The sequence below is a fragment of the Talpa occidentalis genome, unplaced genomic scaffold, assembly GCF_014898055.3.
Source record: "Talpa occidentalis isolate TD23 unplaced genomic scaffold, MPIMG_talOcc4v2.1 talOcc4.9, whole genome shotgun sequence".
Lineage (NCBI taxonomy): Eukaryota > Metazoa > Chordata > Mammalia > Eulipotyphla > Talpidae > Talpa > Talpa occidentalis.
The window spans coordinates 11,558,912-11,579,416 of NW_023605305.1; the positions used below are offsets into that span (position 1 = coordinate 11,558,912).

Here is a 20,505-nt window from a genome sequence, read left to right on the forward strand (position 1 = left end):
GCTGCTTTCTCAGCACTTCCTAAAACAGAGGTCCCATGGACCTATAGCTCAGGTGCCCGGACATGAATGCCACCTGAGGCAGAGGGTGGGGTGGGGGGAGCGGCTGAGGTTCTCTCAGGGCTTGCTCAGGGTGGTAGCACCCTCGGTGGCTGGCAAAGCTGCCCACCGGGAGCATTACCATCCCTAGCAGCCTCACTCTCCACCCCCACTCTCCGTGGCGGGTATGTGTAGTGGTTGGGAGTTCGGACTTGGGAACCAGTCAAGGTTCAAGTCCCAGCCAAGTGCTCCCTCTATAAACTTGGGCAAGCCACTTAATCCCTCTCATGGCTCAGCTTACTCATCTGTAAAATGGATTTGTTAATTGGTAGAGGGATTATATGACTTAATAACATCCAGCTCTTAGAACAGGGCCTGACACAAAGGAAACACTCAACAAGCACTCGCTGTCATTAACATCCTGAGGAGTCCGGGGCAGAACTCACAACAGTCAATCCACCGGTCAGTTAGGCCCAGGAGGTGAACTATCTGGCCTGATGTGCTAGAAAAGGTTTTGACATGCCAGCAGGTAGAAATTTTACACAAAAATCGGTATTTTCAGCATTTCTTCAGAATAGAAGAGCTGTCACTAGTGGGCCTGTATCCTCGGGTGGCCGCTGACAACTGGAGCTGAGACCGGTTGCCCCTCGGAAGGGAGGGGAGTCTCCTGGGCCCACGGCCCCCTCCCCCAGTTCCTTCTTGTCTTTCCTCACTGTGGCCCAGGGCCAGCTGCCACTTTTCATCATGTTGAGCTGTTTCTTATAACAGCGAAAAAAGAAATATTTCTTGTATCCGTCTCAGTGAAAAGTGGGAAAATGATGTATGTGAGGTTTGAAAACAGGAAAACTAATCTACGGTGACAGACATCAGAACAGCAGTCGCCTCTGAGGATGGGGCTTACTGGAAAGGGGCAAGAGGGTACTTTCTGGGGGGAATGGGCATGCTGTGGAAATGTCCATAGCTTGATTCCACTGCGGTGGTTACATACGAGGCTACATTTGTCAAACTCATCATTTGCATTTTACCATATAAGTGACACCTTTATAAGAAAAAAAAATGAAAAACTAAAAGATTTTTATCGTTGATGCTGCTTCTTACAACAAGGAGGGGAGGGTCTCCTGTTCCAAAGAAAACAGTGGCTGACTCTGGGTATCGAGAAAAACGCCAGCGAGTCTAACACACCCACAACCGTGAGAGAAGACACAGCGTGAGGTGCCCCGGGACATTGTGGGCACACATTGCTTGCTCACAGTGGAGTTTAAGCTCCCAGCCTCAGACTGTGGATACTCGGTCCTGACAGAAGTGTAGGGACCCATGGTATCCAACAGCATCCACTAGCCACCTGTAGCCACTGACATGAAAATGAATTAAAATAAAAATTGAAGACTCAGTTTCTCATCTGCACCAGCCACCTTTGAAGTGCTCAGTAGCCAACCCTGGTGAGTAGACAGCACAGATACAGAACATTTCCATTATTCCAGAAAGTCCACTGGACACGCACGCTACTAGCAGTCAGTAGGGTTGACTTCTGCTTGGGAAGCTGTGCAGGGTAGGCCCCACGGTCACTAAGTGCCTCGCCAGACAGTGTGAGCTGAGGGAACAAATAAAGGCAGGAGGGGCCTCCCTGGTAGCGCAAGGGGTTAAGCACAGCACTATGAAGCAATCCACAGCCTCTGCAGCACAAGTTCGATCCCTGGCCAGCCAGGGAGCTACCCACAGGGTGCAGCAGACCTCTCCTGTCTCGCCCGCTGCTCCTCTCAGCAGTGTATTTTAGTCAGTCTGCCTGTTCTGTTCCCCACTCCACCTCTAGTGAGTCCTCTCACCCCCCTCATCTCTGGCCTGTACCCCAGCTCTTGTATGCATAAATAAATCTTTAAAAAAACAAAAACAAAAACAAATGAAGGCAGGAGAAGCCAACACTGAGGCCAGCGTCTGACTCCGGATTCTGGTCTTTGCAGATTGGGGGCCGCCAGCAACCTCCCCTCTGAGCCTTGCTATGGTAAGTAGAGATGTAGGAGTAGCCCTCTCCCCCCACCTCAGGACAGGGCACCTAAGCAGATGTCCTGAGGGGTACTCAGGGTCCCTGGGGTCAAACCAAGCCTAGCAAAACTGGTTTCTGAATTATAGGAGGGAGACATGGGAACAGGGGGAAGGGTGGTTGGGGGCATTTCCGTTTGTGAGAGCAGCCTTTGAAAATGGGGGTAGGGAGCAGTGGTAAAAATAAACAGGCTGGGCTCAACTCTGCGGGTTCGGAAGGGAGGGCTGCTGAGCACATGGGAAAATCTGTTACCCCCATGCCTGGTAGCTGGAATTTGAGCTGGGAAGCCACATCAGTCACCCACCGACACTGCAGTGGTCCGGGTGGCTGGACAGCCTCCATTCTCAGAGTGACCCTCCGTCCTACAGGGCATGGACTCCCATCGGGCAGGCAGGGCTGGGGCTCATCACAGGGGCTGCTGGGAGCAGAGGGGGCTGGTTGAACCCCAAACAAAGGGCTGGTCCAGGTTTACTCTCCCGGCACCCCTCCTTCTCCATACCCAGCCACACGGAGCCTCTTAGGAACACGTCTATCTGCTCAGCAAGTATGTATTAGACACCTCCTGTGTGGCAGGAATAAACTCTGTGCTAGACAGACATGGCTGAACAAGGCCAAGTCCTTGCTCTCATGAGCTTAAATTCTAGTAAGGGAGAGAAACAATAAACAACATTGCTAAGAGTTACAACGATAATGACATTTAACATTTATCTAGTGCTTACTGTATACCCAGCACTATACTAAAGTATAGTGATTTATATTTTTCATGATTTCTCATTCAATCCTTAGAGAAGTAAAATATGTATTATGGTTGACCTCATTTTAAAGGTGAAAAAACTGAGGCACAGAGAGGTTATGGCCAAATTCAACCAACTCTGAGTGGCTGAGTTTGGGATTTGAACCCTGTCCCAGTCTCTGCCTCCCTACAGAGAAGGGGTTGTGTTCTGAAGAAAGAACAGCCAGGTGTGGTGGGGGACGCCTGGGTCAGAGTCAGGGAAAGCCTCTGTGAGCAGGTGACCTGTAAGCGGAAGCCAGGATGTGAGTCCTCTCTGTGAGAAGGGCACCTCAGGCAGAGCGGGGAGCAAGAGCAAAGGCCCAGAGGCAGGACCAAGCGTAGTGCTCAAGGGGCAGACAGGTGGGCGGTGCGGGGTGAGCTTCGTCTGACCCCCACTGCACCTCACTCTACAGATGAACCGACAGAAAAGTCCAGACAGGAAGAGCCCTGAATGAAGTGGGGGCACAGTCACAGCAACTGGGTCTCTGGACTCTCAGCCCTGCCCACCAGTACCACGTGTGCTGAGGACCCTGCGCCAGGACGGGGCCCACCTCAAATGCCTGAGGGCAGCTGGTGGCCCCTGGGCCCAGAGCCCCCTTCCTGCTGGGTGCAAGGTGCCAGCCCCCAGAGTCCAGCTCAGGGCTCCGTGTCTCCCCAGCCAGGGCCGGGTAATGCCCCCACCCCGCTTTATCTTGCCCTCTGTGGGTCACGCTCCTCCATCTACTCTGCCTCCTCACAGCCACTCGGCGCTCAGCGCAAGGCTCTCCACCTCAGGGACAGGAAGGTAGATTTTGGCTTAGCCGCTTGGTAACTGGGCCACTGAGCACGCCTGTCCCCTGCGGGGCGTCCCCTCCTTGCAGAGTGGTTGAGGGCGTCCCGTGAGCCCCTGTGGGGAAGGCATTTGGCTCTGGATTGTGGTCTTTGCAGGTTACAGATTTTCCCATGTGCTCAGCTGAAAGCACAGCTGAAAGCACAGCGGCCGGCAGAGAGCAGGTCTCTTACGAAAGGCACCTTTCACCATCAGCACAGTCACAGAAGCGAGGACGCGGCAGCATGAGGGCACCCGGAGACCTTGTGCCTAGTGGCCGTGCAGTCACCTGTCCCCTCTGGGTTCTTCGTGCCTCTCCCCTGCCTGCTCGCCTGGGGCTGCCCTGGTTCTCAGATGGGAGCAGTTTTTAAACTCTCCAGTACCTGGGCCGGAAGCCAGAGCTTCTTAAAGTCACGACCTCCTGCAGAGGGCTTAGCTGGGCCCAGCCAGAGCCCATCATTCACTGTTTCTGGAAATTATCACAGCCTGCAGAGACGGCAGGGTGCCTGGCAGGAGTCTGGCCCTGGCCCCACAAGCATGGGCTGGAGTGGGCCAGGAGAGCACCCTACTTCCTGAGCAAATCCCAGGGCCTCCCCTCACCCCCTTCCCCACGGCCCAGGCCACAGTGGGGCTCCGGGGGTCTGGGCATGAAGCCAGGAGACGGGGGACCTCATGGACGAATTCTGGGTTGGAGTCACAGGATGTGCACTCCCACTCTGTGGTTAAGAACCCAGCAGCCAGGCGGCGTGGGTTCAAACCCTGGCTCTGTCACTTACCAGCTATGTGCCCTCGAGCAAGTGGCCTCATCTCTAAAGTGAAATGATAGTATCCACTTGCCTCGCTGGGTGTTTCGGAGGGTGCTGGTAGTTCTTTGCAAAGTGCTCACAACGGGACCTGACACACAGTGAGAGCTGGCTAGTGGCTGAAAGAATGAATGAATGTGTCGCTGCTCTGAGCCCCACTTATGGCACCTGAGGCCTTTTGGGCCAGCCCAGACCGCACCACCTGCCACCCCCTGGCAGGCCACAAGCTTGCCCTTCCCACCAGCTTCCTCCACCTGGCACAACCTCGCTGTTGCTGTTGTCCCAAGAACCCCTTCAACACGCAGTTCTGATGCCACCACCTCTGTGACACCTGAGTCAGGACCCTCAGGGGGTAAGAGACCAAAGCCCAGCTCTAGCTGGGTTTTGTGACAGAGCAAACGTCCTGCTTACACTGCCTGAAAGGGAGGGAGGACCCGCGTCCAGCAGGAAGAGCTCCAGGGGTTCGGCTGATGTTGGTGGGTTCTCTCCCTGCCCTCTGATCCCACCCCTCGTTCCCCTGTGTGTCACCCTGATTCTCATCTGAGCTGAGACGTCCTTCACCTCCAGGCAGCTGAAAGACCTCGAGAAAAGGACCCCTCTCTCTCCTCTGGTGAATTATCAAGTGCCAGGGGAGAATTCTGATTCGCCAGGCCTGGTTCCTATGCTTTCCGTGAGGAGGCGGGGCAAGATCCTGCGATTGGCACCCAACTAATGCCTGGGGGTGAGGGAGGGGGCAGGTCCCAAAGGAAGGGGTTGCTGTTAGCAGGAGGGGGACAGACAGCTTGACACAGAGTCCCTGTCCTTGCCATTGCCCCCGACACCTCAGTCCTGCAAGTCTTCCTTCCTGTGTGTTCCCATGGGACACTGCACCCCCCCTCCTCCAGACCCCACCCCACTGCTGGGTGACCTGGGGGTCTGGGTGCTTGGCTGTCCCACCTGCCAGCCACAGAGAGTCTTACAGGACTGAAGCTGTGAGCTCTGGGGTTCCAGCACTCCACGCTGCCCCAACTGTAAACCACATTTGACAAAGGAAAACGAGGACTCAAGAAGTAGAGAGGGTTCCAGCAACACGTGCTGGAGAGGATGCGGAGAGAGAGGAACCCTACAGCCCAGGGCCTCCCCTCACCCCCTTCCCCTCACCCCCTTTGCACGGTGCGATGCAAACCGTGCAACCGCTATGGAATGCGACCTGGATTTACCAGAAAAGCTAAAACACTGAAATATCGTATGACCCAGCAATCCCACCTTGGGGCAGTGCCCACAGGGTATGAGCCCACCAATGCAAACACAGTATATTGCACATTATTATTTACAGGAGTGAGGACAGGGCAGCAGCCCGGCAGTCCACTGACAGACGACTGAACCAAGACGTGGCACAAAGGAAAGGGGAGTCGCAGCCATGTTCTGCAAAGTGCAGGGAGCCTGAGAACCCTGGGCAGCCAAGAGGCCAGAGGGCGAAACACAAACACTGGACATTTCCATAACATCAAGACAACTCGATGATGTGAAAATATTTACAAAAGCCAGCGGACATCAATAAATACCATGAAGGCTTTGAGGTTAAGAGAAAGGAGGCGGGAGATGGACAAGGGGCCTAAGATACAGGGAGAGCGGGAGGAAGGAATAATTTATTTAACCCATAAATAAAAACAAAGATGAGGAACTGGAGGGGGCTGCCCAAGGGGCTAAGCAAAGTGAATAAAGCTCTTCCAACCTCACCCTGCAGCCTCCTCCCTCTGTCCACAAGTATCAGAATCCTCTTTAAGAAACCTTTTTGATCAGGAGACTGCCCCCCGCCTCCCGGGAAGCAGGAGAAGGGCTGCCAGCCGGCTGCCTGGTGGGGGAGGGCCCTGGCTTTGCAATCAGCTGGACCCATGTTCCAAACCAGCTTCTTCCGCCGCAGGACACACGTTCTGACATTGCCGACCGGGGTGGCTGGGCGGATCAGAGGAGAAAATGCGGCCAAGGGTGTGCAGCAGGGACCCGAGGCACGGGCTGCTGCTTTCCGAGTCGGCCTCCCCAGCCTCTCCAGCAACAGCCAGGTCTGGCCGGCTGCCCAGACACCAGGGCCGGAGTGTCAGTGCCCCCCCTCGCCCGGCGTGTTGGAATGTTCCCAAAGTCTGTCCACTCCTCCGTCCACCCATTTATAAGCCCAGCAGGCCTGCCCCACATGCCACCCACAGCATGGGCTTCTGGGGCAAGCCAGAAAAAGAGCTCTCAGCATCGCCAGCTGACATGCTGCTTTCTCATACACTGTCGCTCACATCAGAGAGAGGCAGGACGAGGTGGCAGCAGGTTCACAGTGGACCCGGGACCCAGGCAACCCAGGCGCCAATCCCAGCTCTGCCTCCTTCTCCATCTGACTTGGGCAAGAGGTAAACCTCTCTGTGCCTCATTTCTTTAGCAGTAAACAGAGTAAGCGCACCCTTCCCTCACACAGGAGGCTTGGAGAAGGACACACATTAAAATAAGTGACGCCTGTGAACACCAGCACCGACTATTATTCATTTGATTCTCTCATGCACCCGTGAGGTCAGTTCTGTCACAGTCCCCCACTCTGCAGATGACAAAAGTGCAGCCCCGGAGGGGCAGTGCCTTGCTGGGCCTATGGTGCAGGGGAGTGCCAGGGCTGGGACTGGATGGCAAGTCCGTCTCAACTCTGAACTCCCTATGGTTTCCCCTCTGTCCCCCATTATTCTCCCCTGGACTCTGAAATCCTGTTTTAGCATGAAATGCTTGTCCCCACCTGCCACAAAGCCAAGACCACAGGAGGGCAACTCCCCACCTCCAGCCCCAGCCAATCAGGGCAAGCCCCGGGGCCAAGCAGATGCAACGGAGCTGGTGTTGCCTCAGTGACGAGGAATGTCCGCCCACCCCAGGCTCTGCTTCCCATCTGGTCCCCATCACCCCCCTCGCCTTGCCACACAGTGTCATGCTGGCCTGGGGGGGGGGGGGAGGCCTGGGAGGAAATGCCTGATGGGGAGCGGAGGCCCCATTCCCGCTGACAGTGGGGGAGCAATGGGTGTTCTGGCTCAAGAGGACACAAGCTGCCCCATCTGCAGTCTTGGCCCAGAGTGATCCCCAGGTGCAGAGCAGAGCTGAGGGGGCGGACGACCAGGGACGTGACAAAAAGGAGCAGAGGGGTGACTGAAGGGAGCATGCTGGGCTCAGGTTCCAGGGAACAAGTCTCTCCCATCCTGGAGTGGCAAGGGCAAAGGTTTTAGAGCAGAGACCCAGTCCCTGGGCTTGAATCCCTGTAGCTCACCACGGGGTGGCCCTGAGCAGGGCACCTCACCTCTCTGAGCACGTTTCCTCCTCTATGAGAGGGGGACGTGGGCCCCGCCTCACAGGGCTGTGGTGAGAACCAAAGAACGAGTATAGGAAAGCGCACATAGGAGCTCCCGTTCTGCCTTCTCTGAAGGGGAGCACTGCCTAGCATGCAGGCTGTGATGCTGGGTGCCCCAGGGGCGTCCTGGCTCGTGGAAAGGTGGCACGGGCAACCAATAGTGTGGCCTGGGTCCTGGGAGTATCGGGCGATGCTGATGCTAATGATGCCAATATATGGCATTAACAGCAGCAGTGACAACAAAACCACTTCCAGTGCCTGTGCAAAGCACTTTCCCTGTGTTTTCTGACTGAACTATCAGAGCAGCCCCATGTAAGATATGTGGAAACAGACTCAGAGAGGTTAAGTAACCAGTACAAGGTCACACAGCTGTTCAGAGGATACCATCCAAACCCGGGTCTTAGGCAACACAGGATCTTGCAGAATGAAAGGGGGAGTTGTGGACCTGCGTCCCTGCCTGGGACACTCACACAGCGGCATTGCCAAACCCCCTCCTGGGCCCCTGAACTCCTGCAGTCATGCAGGCCAGGCTCCTCCTCCCCACTCTGGGGCTTGGCTTCAGCTCAGACCAGCTCAGGAGCCAATTTGCAATTGCACAATTAACAATTAGGAATAATTTCTTCTCTACCAGGGAGAGAACAGCACAAGCCTTGGTGATAGGGACACAGCAGGGCTTCAGCCAGAACCCATGAGGTCTCTCCCTAGCCCCCTGCCAGGCTGGGGAGGCCCCTTTCCTGACCCAGCCAGCCAGGAAATGAGGACTCAGGGAGCCCCTCTGCTCCTGTCTTTCGTCTTCCTTTCTCATCCATTCCTACCCCATCCTCAAGCAGGAAGACTTCCTGACTGCCCTAGCCCAGGGCTTTCTGCATTTTCCTTTCACCTCTCCTTAATTCAGCCGGCGCCTAGCCTGCACCGACTTCACGAGGTGGTGTCTCTAACAAATTGCAAGCAACTCAAGTTTGCTTTTTGTTGTCGTTAGCAACATGTTGATCTCCCTCTCAGCACCAAGTCTAGTACGGGACACACAGAAGTTGCTTGACCCAAGAAGACGTGGTACATATACACCATGGAATATTACTCAGCCTTCAAAAAAGATAAGCACATGCAGTTTGCAGCAACATGGATGGCGCTGGAAGGGATCATGCTCAGCGAAATAAGCCAGAAAGAAAAAGAAAAATACCGGATGGTCTCACTCATAGCAGGAACCTAGAAAACTTAAATAAGGGACCAGGAAAAAGAATAACTATAAGAAAGAAAATATCAAAATCAACAAACAACTATGAACCAGAGACACTCTTGGGGAGGGGGTGGCGGGGAAAGGAGGGATTGGGGTCAAAATAAAGGGTTGTAATTGTATGGGGAATATAAAAATGAAATTTAAATATTAAAAAAAAAAAAGAAGTTGCTTGACCCATAGTCTACTCCTGGGCTTGGAGAATGCCTAGTCACCCTTCAGAACCCAGGTCAAATGTCATCTCCTCCAAGAAGTCCTCTTCCATGTCCTAAGCTACCCATCTGTGTGCACCTATCGTGATGTGTATGTACTGCTAGTAGAATCCTTCCCCCCGGCAACTACAATTAATAATAACTATCCTGGGACTATTATAGTCAGTTCTACATCTGCAAGAGAGTCAGCATCTCCCTATACCACTAACAGATGGGGATAAGGCTCAGAGAGGTTAAGAGACTTAAAGCCACATAGCTCACAAGTGGGACTGGAATACAGATCTGCTCGTGCCCCAAGCAAATGATTCTCTAGTTGGGTTGTGCTGTCTTCTCCACGATAAGTCTCTCCCACTGGCTTCATCTGAATCCTGGACCCAGAATGGTCCCTACCTTTACGATTTCCCCACAAATCAGCCCTAGAGGTGAGATGTCACTCACTCCAAACCCAGGGTGCCATTCCAGGTCAAAGGACCCTAAGCATTTGTAAGCAGACAACTGAGAGTTAGAAGCAGCTTTTGGTTTCCCCAGTAACAGGCACCTGAAATCAGCTGCTCCTGTCTACAGAGGCAACTCCAGGGGAGGGGTAGGTTCCTAAGCACAGCTGGCTGATTTGGGTAGTGGCTATGGGACTCTACAAACGTCACCACCCCAAGGCTTAGTCGGCTCAGCTGTAAAATGGGAAGGACCCTCCTCACACCACGTTCAGAGCAGAAACACCAAGGGCCTTACACCGTGCCCGGCATAGGTCCTTTCAGTCAAACAGGTATTTATTGTGTACCTACTGTGTGCTAGACTATTCTTGGTGCTGTTCACAGCAGTAAATAAAATACAGCGGCAGAAGCACCCTAGCCCCCACCAAGTTGTTGGTCAGCTCTCCAGCAGAGTCCTACGATGCGATGGGCTTCTGCATCCACCCTCACCATCGGTGACATCTACACTCCCTGGCAAGTCACGGTGGCCACCAGGAGACACGGAAACCCCACAGCATCATCAAGAACGATCTAAACAGCACCTAGGGCGGCCGGGCCAGGCTGGCAGAGCCCTAAGTCAGCGCACACGATGCGAACATAGCCTCGTGGACAAAGCACTGTGGAAGTCAGCGGTCAGTGTCCTTCAGGCCGTCCACAGGCAGGTGGGCCACACCGTGTATCACTCGGGGACAGAGACATGAGCACGGGCAGCCAGCAGCCCAACAAGGTTTCTTCTGGAAGAGGGGTGTTGAGGAGGAGGTTGGGAGGGGGGAACACGTGAGGGGACGCAACGGCATTTGGAAATGTTTTTCTTAAGCTGATGGTTGGTTCCCCAGTGTTTGTTTTCACTGAACTCTATGCTCTTTATATGCCTGAAATATTTTGCCACACACCAAAAAAGGCACAGGGCTTGGGAGGCAGAGACATGATGTAAAGCCAGATGGTGCTTTGCAGCCGTGGGAGCTCAGTTTCCTCCTCTGTGAAGTGGGGGTCAGAGTGCCTCGTGAGCTCCCTGGCTTCTCTGAGGATAAACAAGGTTGTGTCTGGTGCAGCATGGGGGGCCCCTCGCGCACAGGAGGGGGCCGGGCACACAGCAGCTGCTAGTGTTCCTTCTGCAGGAGGGGCAGACTCCCCAAAAGAATGGGCCAGAGGAAAACAGGCCTCAGATTCAAAGGAAAAGGGGCTTATTGGTCCCAAGGCCGCGGCCGCCTTGTGTGATTCTTGGCAGATGACGCATCTGGAGCTCTGGGGATTGGGCAATCTTGGTCCCTGCACCAGGACACGTAAAGTCACGGGCCTGGGCTGGCTGGACTCCCTCCACCGTCCCCCAGCCTCTTCTTGGACTATTCCTGCTGGCCTTCCCAGGACCCCTCCAAGCCAGCATGCTGCAGCAAAGCCAGGCTGCCTCCCTGCCCTGCTCGCCTCGGCCTCTTCCGAGACCCCACTCCTCATTCTCAAGGTGGAGCTGCAGCGCCTTGTACCCCAACCAATCCCCTGCTGACTCTCGCAGGTCCCAGGCTTTAGCAGGTGCGGCCAAGAGTGTGGAGCCCGGGCACCGGATTCCTGGTTCAAATCCAGGTGCAGGGTGTGAGCTCAATGTCCTCAGCCTTCCACTGGGGCTGCTGCCACCTCTGAAAAGGGTGGTAAGGAGCACCTGCAGACAGCGCCCACTCGGCAGAGGGCATCTCAAAGGCATCGGGGTACATTCAGGTAACTGGTTGCTTGTTACTATTACATATAAGCGATTTCTCCTGGCTTGGGCACAGGTGGCACTTCCGTTGGAGTCCAAGATTTGCCAGAGTGAGGAGAATGGGGCAGGAGGTGGGGGTATGGGGCCCCTGCATGGGCTCTCAGTCACCCCAACCCAGTGCAACTACCCTGCTGGCACAAGCACAGGAATTTATCAGCATTCCCCAGAGCCCCCGGGCATTTCCAGGGCACAGCTCTGAGAGGGCAGCACAAGGGAGTGGGTGGGGCTGTGAAATGTGATTTCAGATCATGACGCATCCGGGGAACATTCTTACTTCATCCCTGCCCTTTCCTCCTTGTCCTACCCGGTTAACAAAGGTCAGCCTGGACTAGGTGTCCTTTCCAGAGACCACAGCCCCGGTTCTGCCTCAGCCACTCACTGTGAGTCTTTGGGGGAGAGGCAATTCCCCTCTCTGGGCCTCAGTTTCCCCAACTGTAAAGTGGGTGCGATGGCACCTGTCGTCTCATCAACCCATCAAACCACCCCACAAGCCTGCGGAGCCAGAGTTGGCAGAATTCCCCTCCCTGGTAGAGAAACGGGCAGAGCCATGAGCTGGGTCAAACTGCCACAAACTGGACCTGAAGCAACTGAGAGCTGGAAGCTCACGAGCAGGTGGACGCAGCTCAGTGGGGAGAAAGGGAGTCGGGTCCAAACAAAGTCCGCACGGAAAGTGTGGCATCAGCACGGGCAGGAGCCCAGGAATTTGGCCCACGAATTCACCCTCTCAGCAAATCAAATTCTGTGGATTTCCACGATGCTGGATCTGTACAATTCCCAGGGCTCACTTTCTCCATCAGTTAAGTAAACAAACAGACCAAACAGGGCTGTTGTAAAGACGGGACAGGACGTTGTGTATAAACGACCTGCAGACAGTAGGTGCTTAGTACATGCTGGCTCCATGCCCTTCCCCATTTGTCTACCAAGCTGGCACCAGGAGGCCCTGGTTATTGGCGCCCCAGCTTGCCTCAGCCCCCCACCAGGCCAACAAGCAGGCCGGATGTTTACACTGGCTGGTCAGGGCCCCCTGCCTGCCTGGGACAGGCTGAATAAACACCCGCTTCACACTGGCTCCAGCCTCCACTTCCCGCAGACCATTCACCTCCCAGGCAGGTCTTCATTCATGGGGGCCTCCACCCCACTCAGGATCCTCTGTTTATGTTCTCCCTGCGGACTGTTTTAGGGCTTGATGCATCTAGCTGATAGCTGGCAAGACATCCCAACCCAGTCCACGACTGGCCAGGGCAGGCCAGTGAAGGGGCAGGAGCGGCTGGACTCAGGCACCCAGCTTCGGAGGCTCAGCTCCCTCATCCATAGAATGGGGGCACCAGCGGGGCCCATCCCACAGGACATGTGGTGGTGGAACGGGGCAACAGTGTGAAGGCACTGAGCACAGCGCTGGTGCCTGGAAGGTGCTGGAGAAATAAACTTTTAAAAAATTTGTTTATTACTGTTTTATGGGTCATTAAGTTTGGCCAAGAAGTGGATGCCTAAAAGTAGCAGTAAATCCTGACTAGACAGTACCAGCACTTTCCATGCATTACTTCATCACCTGCTCCCAGCATCCTGATCCCCCTTTCACAGCAGAACTGATGGGGGCCACACAGCCAATCAGACTGAGGAAGTGTGTGCCCCAATGCAGTCTGCATTCTTCACCACACATGCCCCCATGTCCCAGTGTTATAGGGCAGCGCCAGGAAGGGCCCTATCTGTGTTCCCAATCTCCCTGCATTCTGGGGGCATCTCCTGAGGTCCTGGCCTCCTCTAGGCCATGAGGGGGACTAAGAGCCTGGGGCTTAGCAGTGCGGCCACTGCTGCCAATGCCCAGGTGGTGACCTGAGGGTCAGTGATGGTCTCCCCTTACCCTGGGTCAGCTCTGTCATGACAAGCGACACATCCTCTACCCCATGCCAGGCTCTGTGATATCCTCACGTATCATCGTGGCCACCTGTGCTGAAGGTGTTATTATTCCCACTTGAGGGAGGAGCAAACAGCTTTGGAGAGAAGAAACTGCATATCCAGAGCCCCCACATAACTGACTCAGACCTGGCTCCTCTGGCTGGAAGGCAGGTCTTGGCACTTGCCAGGCTGCTCCTTTCTTGTGGGGGACATAAGACCTGCCACCAAGAACCGAACACAAACCAGAAACTGATAAGGGCCTACAGGGAAGGCCAGACAGTAGTTCACCTTCCTGAGGCGTCTGAGTCAAGACATCACACAGGAAAGACACAGAGGAATTTCCTGCAGGGAGGCGCACATCCTGCAGTGAAAGGCCCAGGAGGGGCTCTGTTGGGGAGTCAGGTTGGGCTGGCAGGGCTGACCACAGATTGCCCCTCCCTGGGCACCTGTGCCTTCGCAGGTGCTCAACACTCAAAAGCAGCTGCTGTACACCCGCTGGGCACCCGATTTGACACACTCCATAGCTCTTGTCCCATTTCCTCCCCATCCTGCAGAAGAATTCTCATTTTAGAAGGAGAAACTGAGGCTCAGAGAGGGAAGGATGCTTCCTCGAGACCATACTGTTTGGAAGGGGCAGATCTGTCCAGCTCCCTAATCCTGTGTCCCTGGTAGCCTCTTGCCTCCCTCCTATTCCTTGGGCTTCTTGACCACTGCTTCCAGCCCCTAGAGCTCACACAGCATCACACAGACAGGACAACTTCTTGAGGTCAGTATCCTATCCTATTTTATAGACAGGGAAAGTGTGGCTCAGGGAGGCCTCACGATGAGCTGGGCTGGGGTCAGGAACATGACTGGATGAAACCAGGAGACCCCCATCTTACGTGAATCAGAATATTGCCACACTCTGTGTGAAGTGGGCATAGGTCAGTGACACCCACCTCTAGCCTTAACAGGTGCTTTCCTTCACAGGAAGGTGGGCGCCCTGTGGGAACCTGGGCACACCTGCGCCCAGCAGAAGCCAAAGGATCCTGGTCACACAGTTGTCATGGAAACACCAGAGGATGCTCTGAAGGCAGGAGACTGGCCTGCCCAAAGGGCAGGCCCAAAGGGAACTCGGGGCTGTGCCAGGACCCATCCTCACATGTGCCAACCCCAAGGCCCCAGACCTCTAAGCATCGAGTGGAATAGATGCCAATCCCATCCCTGATGCTCACTTTGTGTGTGACCCTGGGCAAATCACCTGCCTTCTCTGGGCCTTCTCTTTAAAACAGAAGCATGAGTTCCAATCCTGGCTACGCCATTAACTACGTGATCTCAGGCAAATGAATTCCTCTCTCTGACCGTCTATTTCCTCACCCTTTGGAGGGAGGGCAGGCCCTGGGGCTGCGAGGTTTGGGATCAGTTCCAAAACCAAGTTCCTCATACTTTCCCAAAGGCCCAGAGAGAAAACCTGTATCCTCAGAGGTCTGAGGATTCAGGAAAAAACCTGTGCTGGTGCCTAATTTTTATATTGTCCAAAATCCCTGCCGGTTCTGCATTCCTCTCCAAAAGTCTCTTTTAGTTCTACTTAAAAGCACCCCATGGTACTGCCCAGGGTGAGCGCATGCACAGCTATAAAATGGTCAAAGAAAAAAATGAAGCACGAAGTCTGAAGAGTGGACAAGCCGACCTCGAGAGAGGTAGTAAGCACTGAGCACTCCTCTCTGGGGGAGGAGGCGGTGGGGGGCGGGGCTCAGTGCCTGAGATGCTGGGTCAGGCGTGCCCATCCATTTTTTTTTTTCACTTTTTTTTTTTTTTACAGGAAATTCTACTGGTTTTTTTTTTCCCTTTATACCTCTGACCCTTTCTCTGTGCCTCCCCACACATGCCCCTCACCTCAGAAACCTCAGGGTTCTGCTATCAACATCCTCGCGCTTATAATTATTTTGCTTTGTTAGTTTGATTGTTTTGTTTCCTTACATTACTCATACATGTGAAATCATCCAACACTTGTCTTTATCTTTCTGACTTACTCTGCTTTGCATAATCCCCTCAAGTTCATTCCATTTTGCTATAAACGGTAACATTTTGTCTTTCCTGAGACTTACTGAATTCCACTGGGCATGGATATCACCTCTTCTTTATCTGATCCTCTTATTAGTGGGCACTTAGATTGTTTTAAAGCAAACATTTATGTGCGTGCTACGTGCCAATACTGTTCTAGGTGGATGAACCAGAGACTAAGACAGACCCAAATCCTTATATGGCAGTGGGAAGAGAGAGAAGAAATGAAATAAACAAGTAAAACAGGAGTATGCCAGATTGTGCTAAGTGCTAGGGAGAAAAGTCAAGCAGGGAGCAGTGGACAGAAAATGAGAGGGGAACCATTTTCAGCAGGATGGTCAAGAAGGCTTTTCTGAGCAGGTGACATCTGAGTAAAGACTGGAAGGAAATGCAGCTGCAGATTTTTCTTATTTTTCACAATTGTGGGTGGCCATTATTTGCTAAGGAAAGTGAGTCTCAAAGAGGTAAAACTAAGGTCACCTGGAAAATAATAGAGACATGGGGCGGCGGGGGGGGGGCCTTCTGTTCCTCTCTAGGAAAGGTGAGAGCAGTACCCCTGGCCACCCTGCCCCAGGCCTTGGCAGACATCACTAATTGATCCAATCCATCACACCTCTCTCCCTTAATGAAGCTAGATTTCCAAATCCTCAGAAGAGACACTATCAATCATAAGGGGTTGGCAAAGCTCCCTGGAGGCTGCTGAAAAGAAGACCCCAGGAGAAGGGGACTTAGCTTAGGAGAAGAGGATCTGGAAGGGGGAAGCATCTTCCAGGGAACTGGGAGTCCCCCCACCCAGAAACCTTCCCAGCTTCTCAGGTTTAGCAGCGGTAAGGGGGAGAATGGACCAGCAGGCCCCTGGGGATGCGGTGTGGGCAGAGGAAGGGAGCGGGGGTTGGGGGGCAGTGCTGCTTAAAGGGAGGGACCCTCCACCGGCTTGCCCAGCAGTCCAGGGTGACCCCACTCACTGCAGAGCTGTGGTTCGTTGAGGTAACCGGGTCTGGCTGCCTCAGACGACAGTCGCCTTGGAATCTCTCCCTTGTGGCAAGATGCTCTTCAGAGCTGAGAAACAAATCTGGAAGGAACCACGAGGGGCTCTCCCCGCCTTCACCCTCTCCCCCTTCTTCCCACATAAAGAGAAACATTTCAGGGTTGAAGAAATGACTCATTTTCCCCAGAGAGGGCCAGGGTCAGGCTGAGTCAGGCTGCAGGAACCCATGGGCACCGATCAGCCTGCCTGCGCCGGTGGGAGGGCTCTGGGGCCCAGGAGACAGGCGACAAGGATGGGAGGCTAGAGGGGGTGCTGTTCTCCTGGGTGTCACCAGTGCTGCTCACGAGGAACCTGCCAGAGAAGAAAGCTTCCTGGGGACTTTACTGAACGAGCTTTATGGCTGACTCACTGACACCTAAGGACAGTGAAAACCCACAAATCACCAAAGAAGGAAAAAGCACTTCCTCTTAAGCAATCCCCTAGATGGAGGGATTAGAGACTGCCAGCAGAAACCTCACTTACATTTGGTGCAGCATTTGTTCTTGAAAGAAAGTTGTACAATAGATGGGTTACAAAATGCAATTCTGTGTGTTGAATTCTCTCTCTCCACAAGCTGGCATGAGACACATGGAGACGCGCCCCTCATGCCAGATGAACCATAAACAGGCTGTGAAGTTGGCTGGCTCCCCACCCAGACCCCTGTGGCGACTCCCTCTCTATGCATCTGCCACTGGGCACGTGGGGGGTGCACAGCCAACACAGCCAGCACCCCTGCCTTAGAGGACTCTCCTCCCAGAGGGAGAGAAGTAACCGGCACATTAGGGTGTGAGTGCCAGGAGGACAGCACGGTGCCAGCTCCTCTTCCAGCTCCAACCTTGCTTCCAGCGGCCAGGTCCCTCCCCAACAGGTGCCCTTGCTCCCCTCCAGAGAGACCCCAGATGGGCTTCCAGAGCAACTGTCTCCTTGTCCTCCTTTGCTGGGTTCCTCTGTCTTGGCCGTGGATGACTTTTCTGAACTGTAAGTTCACCAGGTCTTAACCCCAGAGTCAGATGCACCCGGCAGCCTGCAAAGAACACCTCTGAGGTCTTGTGAAGACTGGCTCTAAGCCACGTGGCCTTAGTCAAGTCACTTCTCCTTAGCAAGGCTCAGCTTCCCCATCTGTCTACTGGGTGGCAGTAGGATGACTCTCTTCCGACTTGATTGGGGCAGGAAATGCAGCACACGGGCCTGGCTCCAAGTTAACAACTCGCCAGGTCACAGGTCCCGTGAGCACATGAGTCCTGTGCGCGCCACGAGCACAGGTCAGAAGAAAATGAGAAGTGTCTGGAAGAGCCGCGCTGCTCCAGGGTCCTGGGGCTGTCCTCTGCTCTCTGCCAGGGGCTCCAGGAGATCCTGGCTTCCCTGCGAATTTGCTAGTAGCGCTTTCCCCACCTGCCCGAGTTCCCACCTAGTCCTGGTTTCCATACCTGCTGAGGGAAGGGCCCTTCCCCTGCCTTGTCCTCACCCTGAGCCAGCAGATGTCAGGGCCTGGGCTCTGGCAGCTTCGCTGGCCTCCCTGGTTCTTCTCAGCTCTGTTTCTTCCAACCAGTGCTCTGAGCCAACAATAGCTGCTTCCCAGGCTCAGTTGCCACCCAGCACATGGCTCCCTGAGCAAAAATACCCATGCGGGGGAGGGCGGGGAGGCTCAGGAGGGGCCACAAAGCAAGAGAGGGGGTAGTGGAAGGGAGAAAGCACAGTTCTTGAGCAACAGCTATGTGTCCCCAGGGCTTGGGGATTCACACACTGGAGAGATGTGTGTGTGTGTGTGTGTGTGTGTGTGTGTGTGTGTTTTGGGAGAGGGGGGCCTGGAGGAGTGGGGGATCCTGTCCCCAGAGAGTTCAGGCCCAGGTCTAAGGTCCAGGAGCAATTCTCGGCAAGAAGCTCCTGAGGGAGAGAAGACTCTAGAATTTCGTGATTATAAAAAAGGGGCCTGAAGCCCCAAAGGAAAGCGGGACTCAGATACAGAGGGAATAAGGTTTATGTCACGAGTCATACTGTCTGGATCCCAGGAAGGGGTAGTTAAGATCAGGGTGGGGAGGCAAGGAGAGACCTGCAGTTCATTTAACTGGAATATCTCCAAGATTTAATTCACGAGACAGGCTAACTGGGGGGAGAAAAAGGAAATCTTATATGGTAGCCAGTCCTAGAGGTCTGGATGGGGGGGGGAGGGGGCGCCTCCTTAGATCTTTGGAACAGCTCCACCCCCACCCAGTATGGGGCTGCTCAGTGGTTGCAGCCCTAGCTTCTAGGCACTCCCCCAACTCTGTGGACTCCTTCAAAGCCTGGGGAGGGCCTCAGGGGACACAGAGGTCACAAGGAAGGAATCTGGAGGTCAAAGTGCTTCAAAGGCAGAATCTGTGCCCATGAAGCATCCCCCTCTCCTGAGCCCTGCAGGAGGCAGGGGGTGCAGAGAGGAGGTGCAGGCCTGGAGGAACAACTGTGCAGAAGCAGCTGCTGGGAATCTGGCCCAGAGTCAGAGAGTCACAGAACAGCCCTGGGTCAGGGGGCTCCCGCTACAGCATCTGGGCTCTGCCGCTGCTGAGCTGTGTGACCCCAACCCAGGGCAGCTCACCCAGCCGTCTGGGCTCTGTGTTCTCACCTGTCAAAGCAACCCCCAGCCCTTCAGTCCTACCCTGCACATCTGTCTGCCTCTCCCTCACCACTACCCGCGGCCCGAGCTGAATCACAGCCTCCCACTTCCATCCCTGCGCCCTCCTCCAAGTCCACGTCCATTCAACAGTGAGAGTGAGCTTGGTGAGAGGCCAGTTGGCTCCTGTCACCTTCCAGATGGCACCCCTTCCAGGGTGGGGTGAACCCTCCACCCTGCCAGTTAGAACCATTTGCCTTTTCTTCCTTGGCAGCCTTAAGTGGGGTCTTTTGGTGTAGAAGAAAATAAACCTATGTCTAAGCCTAACATTTATTGATTTGATATCTCTCCCTCCTCGCCCCCACCCCAGCCTCCTGCTACTGCTGTCAGGATGAAGTCCAAATCTTTTACCCGGTTTACTACAGGGTCCAGTCCCCAGCCACCCCTCAGCTTCACCCTGGGACACTCCTGCCCTTGCTTTCTACTCCAGTTACACTCTACATGCCATAGGTCACCTACTTCAGGGCCTTTGCACATGCTGTTTGCCTGGCCTAGAATCTTCTTCTCTCCCTTTTTTTATCTGGTTAACCTTAGCCCAAGCTTCAGATCTCTGCTCAGGGCTTCTTCCTAAGGGAAGTCTTCTCTGCTCCTGTTCTGCCTGCAGCTCGTACTTGGGATGGGCTCCTCTGACACTTGCCCGCAACAGTTATCTGCCCCTAAGGAGAGCACTGTGTGGTTACAGAAGACCTTGTCTGTTTGCCCACCATTCCCTAGCCTGTGCCTGGTACACAGTGGGTGCTCAATAAGTGGCACTCAATGCCACCACTCCTCTTCCTGTATTTACCTCCTTATGTTTACCTGGTTGGCAGAGCCTGGGCTGCATGCCTCCAAGAATCTGTACGCAGGAGTGGGCAAAAGAGCAGTGTGGGGTCCTGGGAAGGATACATATTGGCGATTGAGGGATCTGGGCTCTAATTCCAGCTCTGTTGTTACTATGAGCTGGTTGACTTCGGGCAAGTCACCTAACCTCTCTGAGCTTCAGTTTACTCAATTAATGCAAAGATTAAATGAACACTTTATACACACTGGTTACAAACATTGTGATGGGTTGAAATCTCTTCTAAGACTTCTCCTTTTGCATTAATTGCCCCCCATCAAAGCAGCACTATGATGGCTGAAATAACAAAATAAAACACCTAGGACAGTGCTAGAAAGTGGTACATCTGCCCAGAGCAGGCAAGTGATAAATCAGGAGTTCTATAGTGATCTGTGGCCTTTTAGCATCAGAATCAGAAAGTTTTCTAGAAGTCTAGGTTCCTAGGCCGGATGCCAAACTTGCTGAATCAGATGTCGGGGACAGGGGCAATAAAATCTGCATCACTTGAGTTTGAGGGGCTGCAATCATGCAATCTTTTTGTTGTGTCACTAACCTTCAGTTCCTGGGCTCCCTGGTGATAAGCCCAGAGGTTATCTGGAATGGGGT

The 20,505-nt window shown here is 54.1% G+C and overlaps 1 protein-coding gene across 4 annotated transcripts in view; it reads right to left on the minus strand.

Moving 5' to 3' along the window:
- ECE1 (endothelin converting enzyme 1) overlaps positions 1-20,505 on the minus strand; it is a 95,174-nt gene that overhangs the window by 58,838 nt on the left and 15,831 nt on the right. Inside the window, exon 1 of one of the 4 annotated variants that reach the window (XM_054691478.1) lies at positions 16,374-16,589. The exons of the other annotated variants lie outside the window; for them this stretch is intronic. Coding sequence (XP_054547453.1) covers positions 16,374-16,574 — 201 coding nt within the window. The 5' untranslated portion in view covers positions 16,575-16,589. Of the gene's footprint in view, positions 1-16,373; positions 16,590-20,505 lie in introns of those variants that run through there. 4 annotated transcript variants of the gene reach the window in all.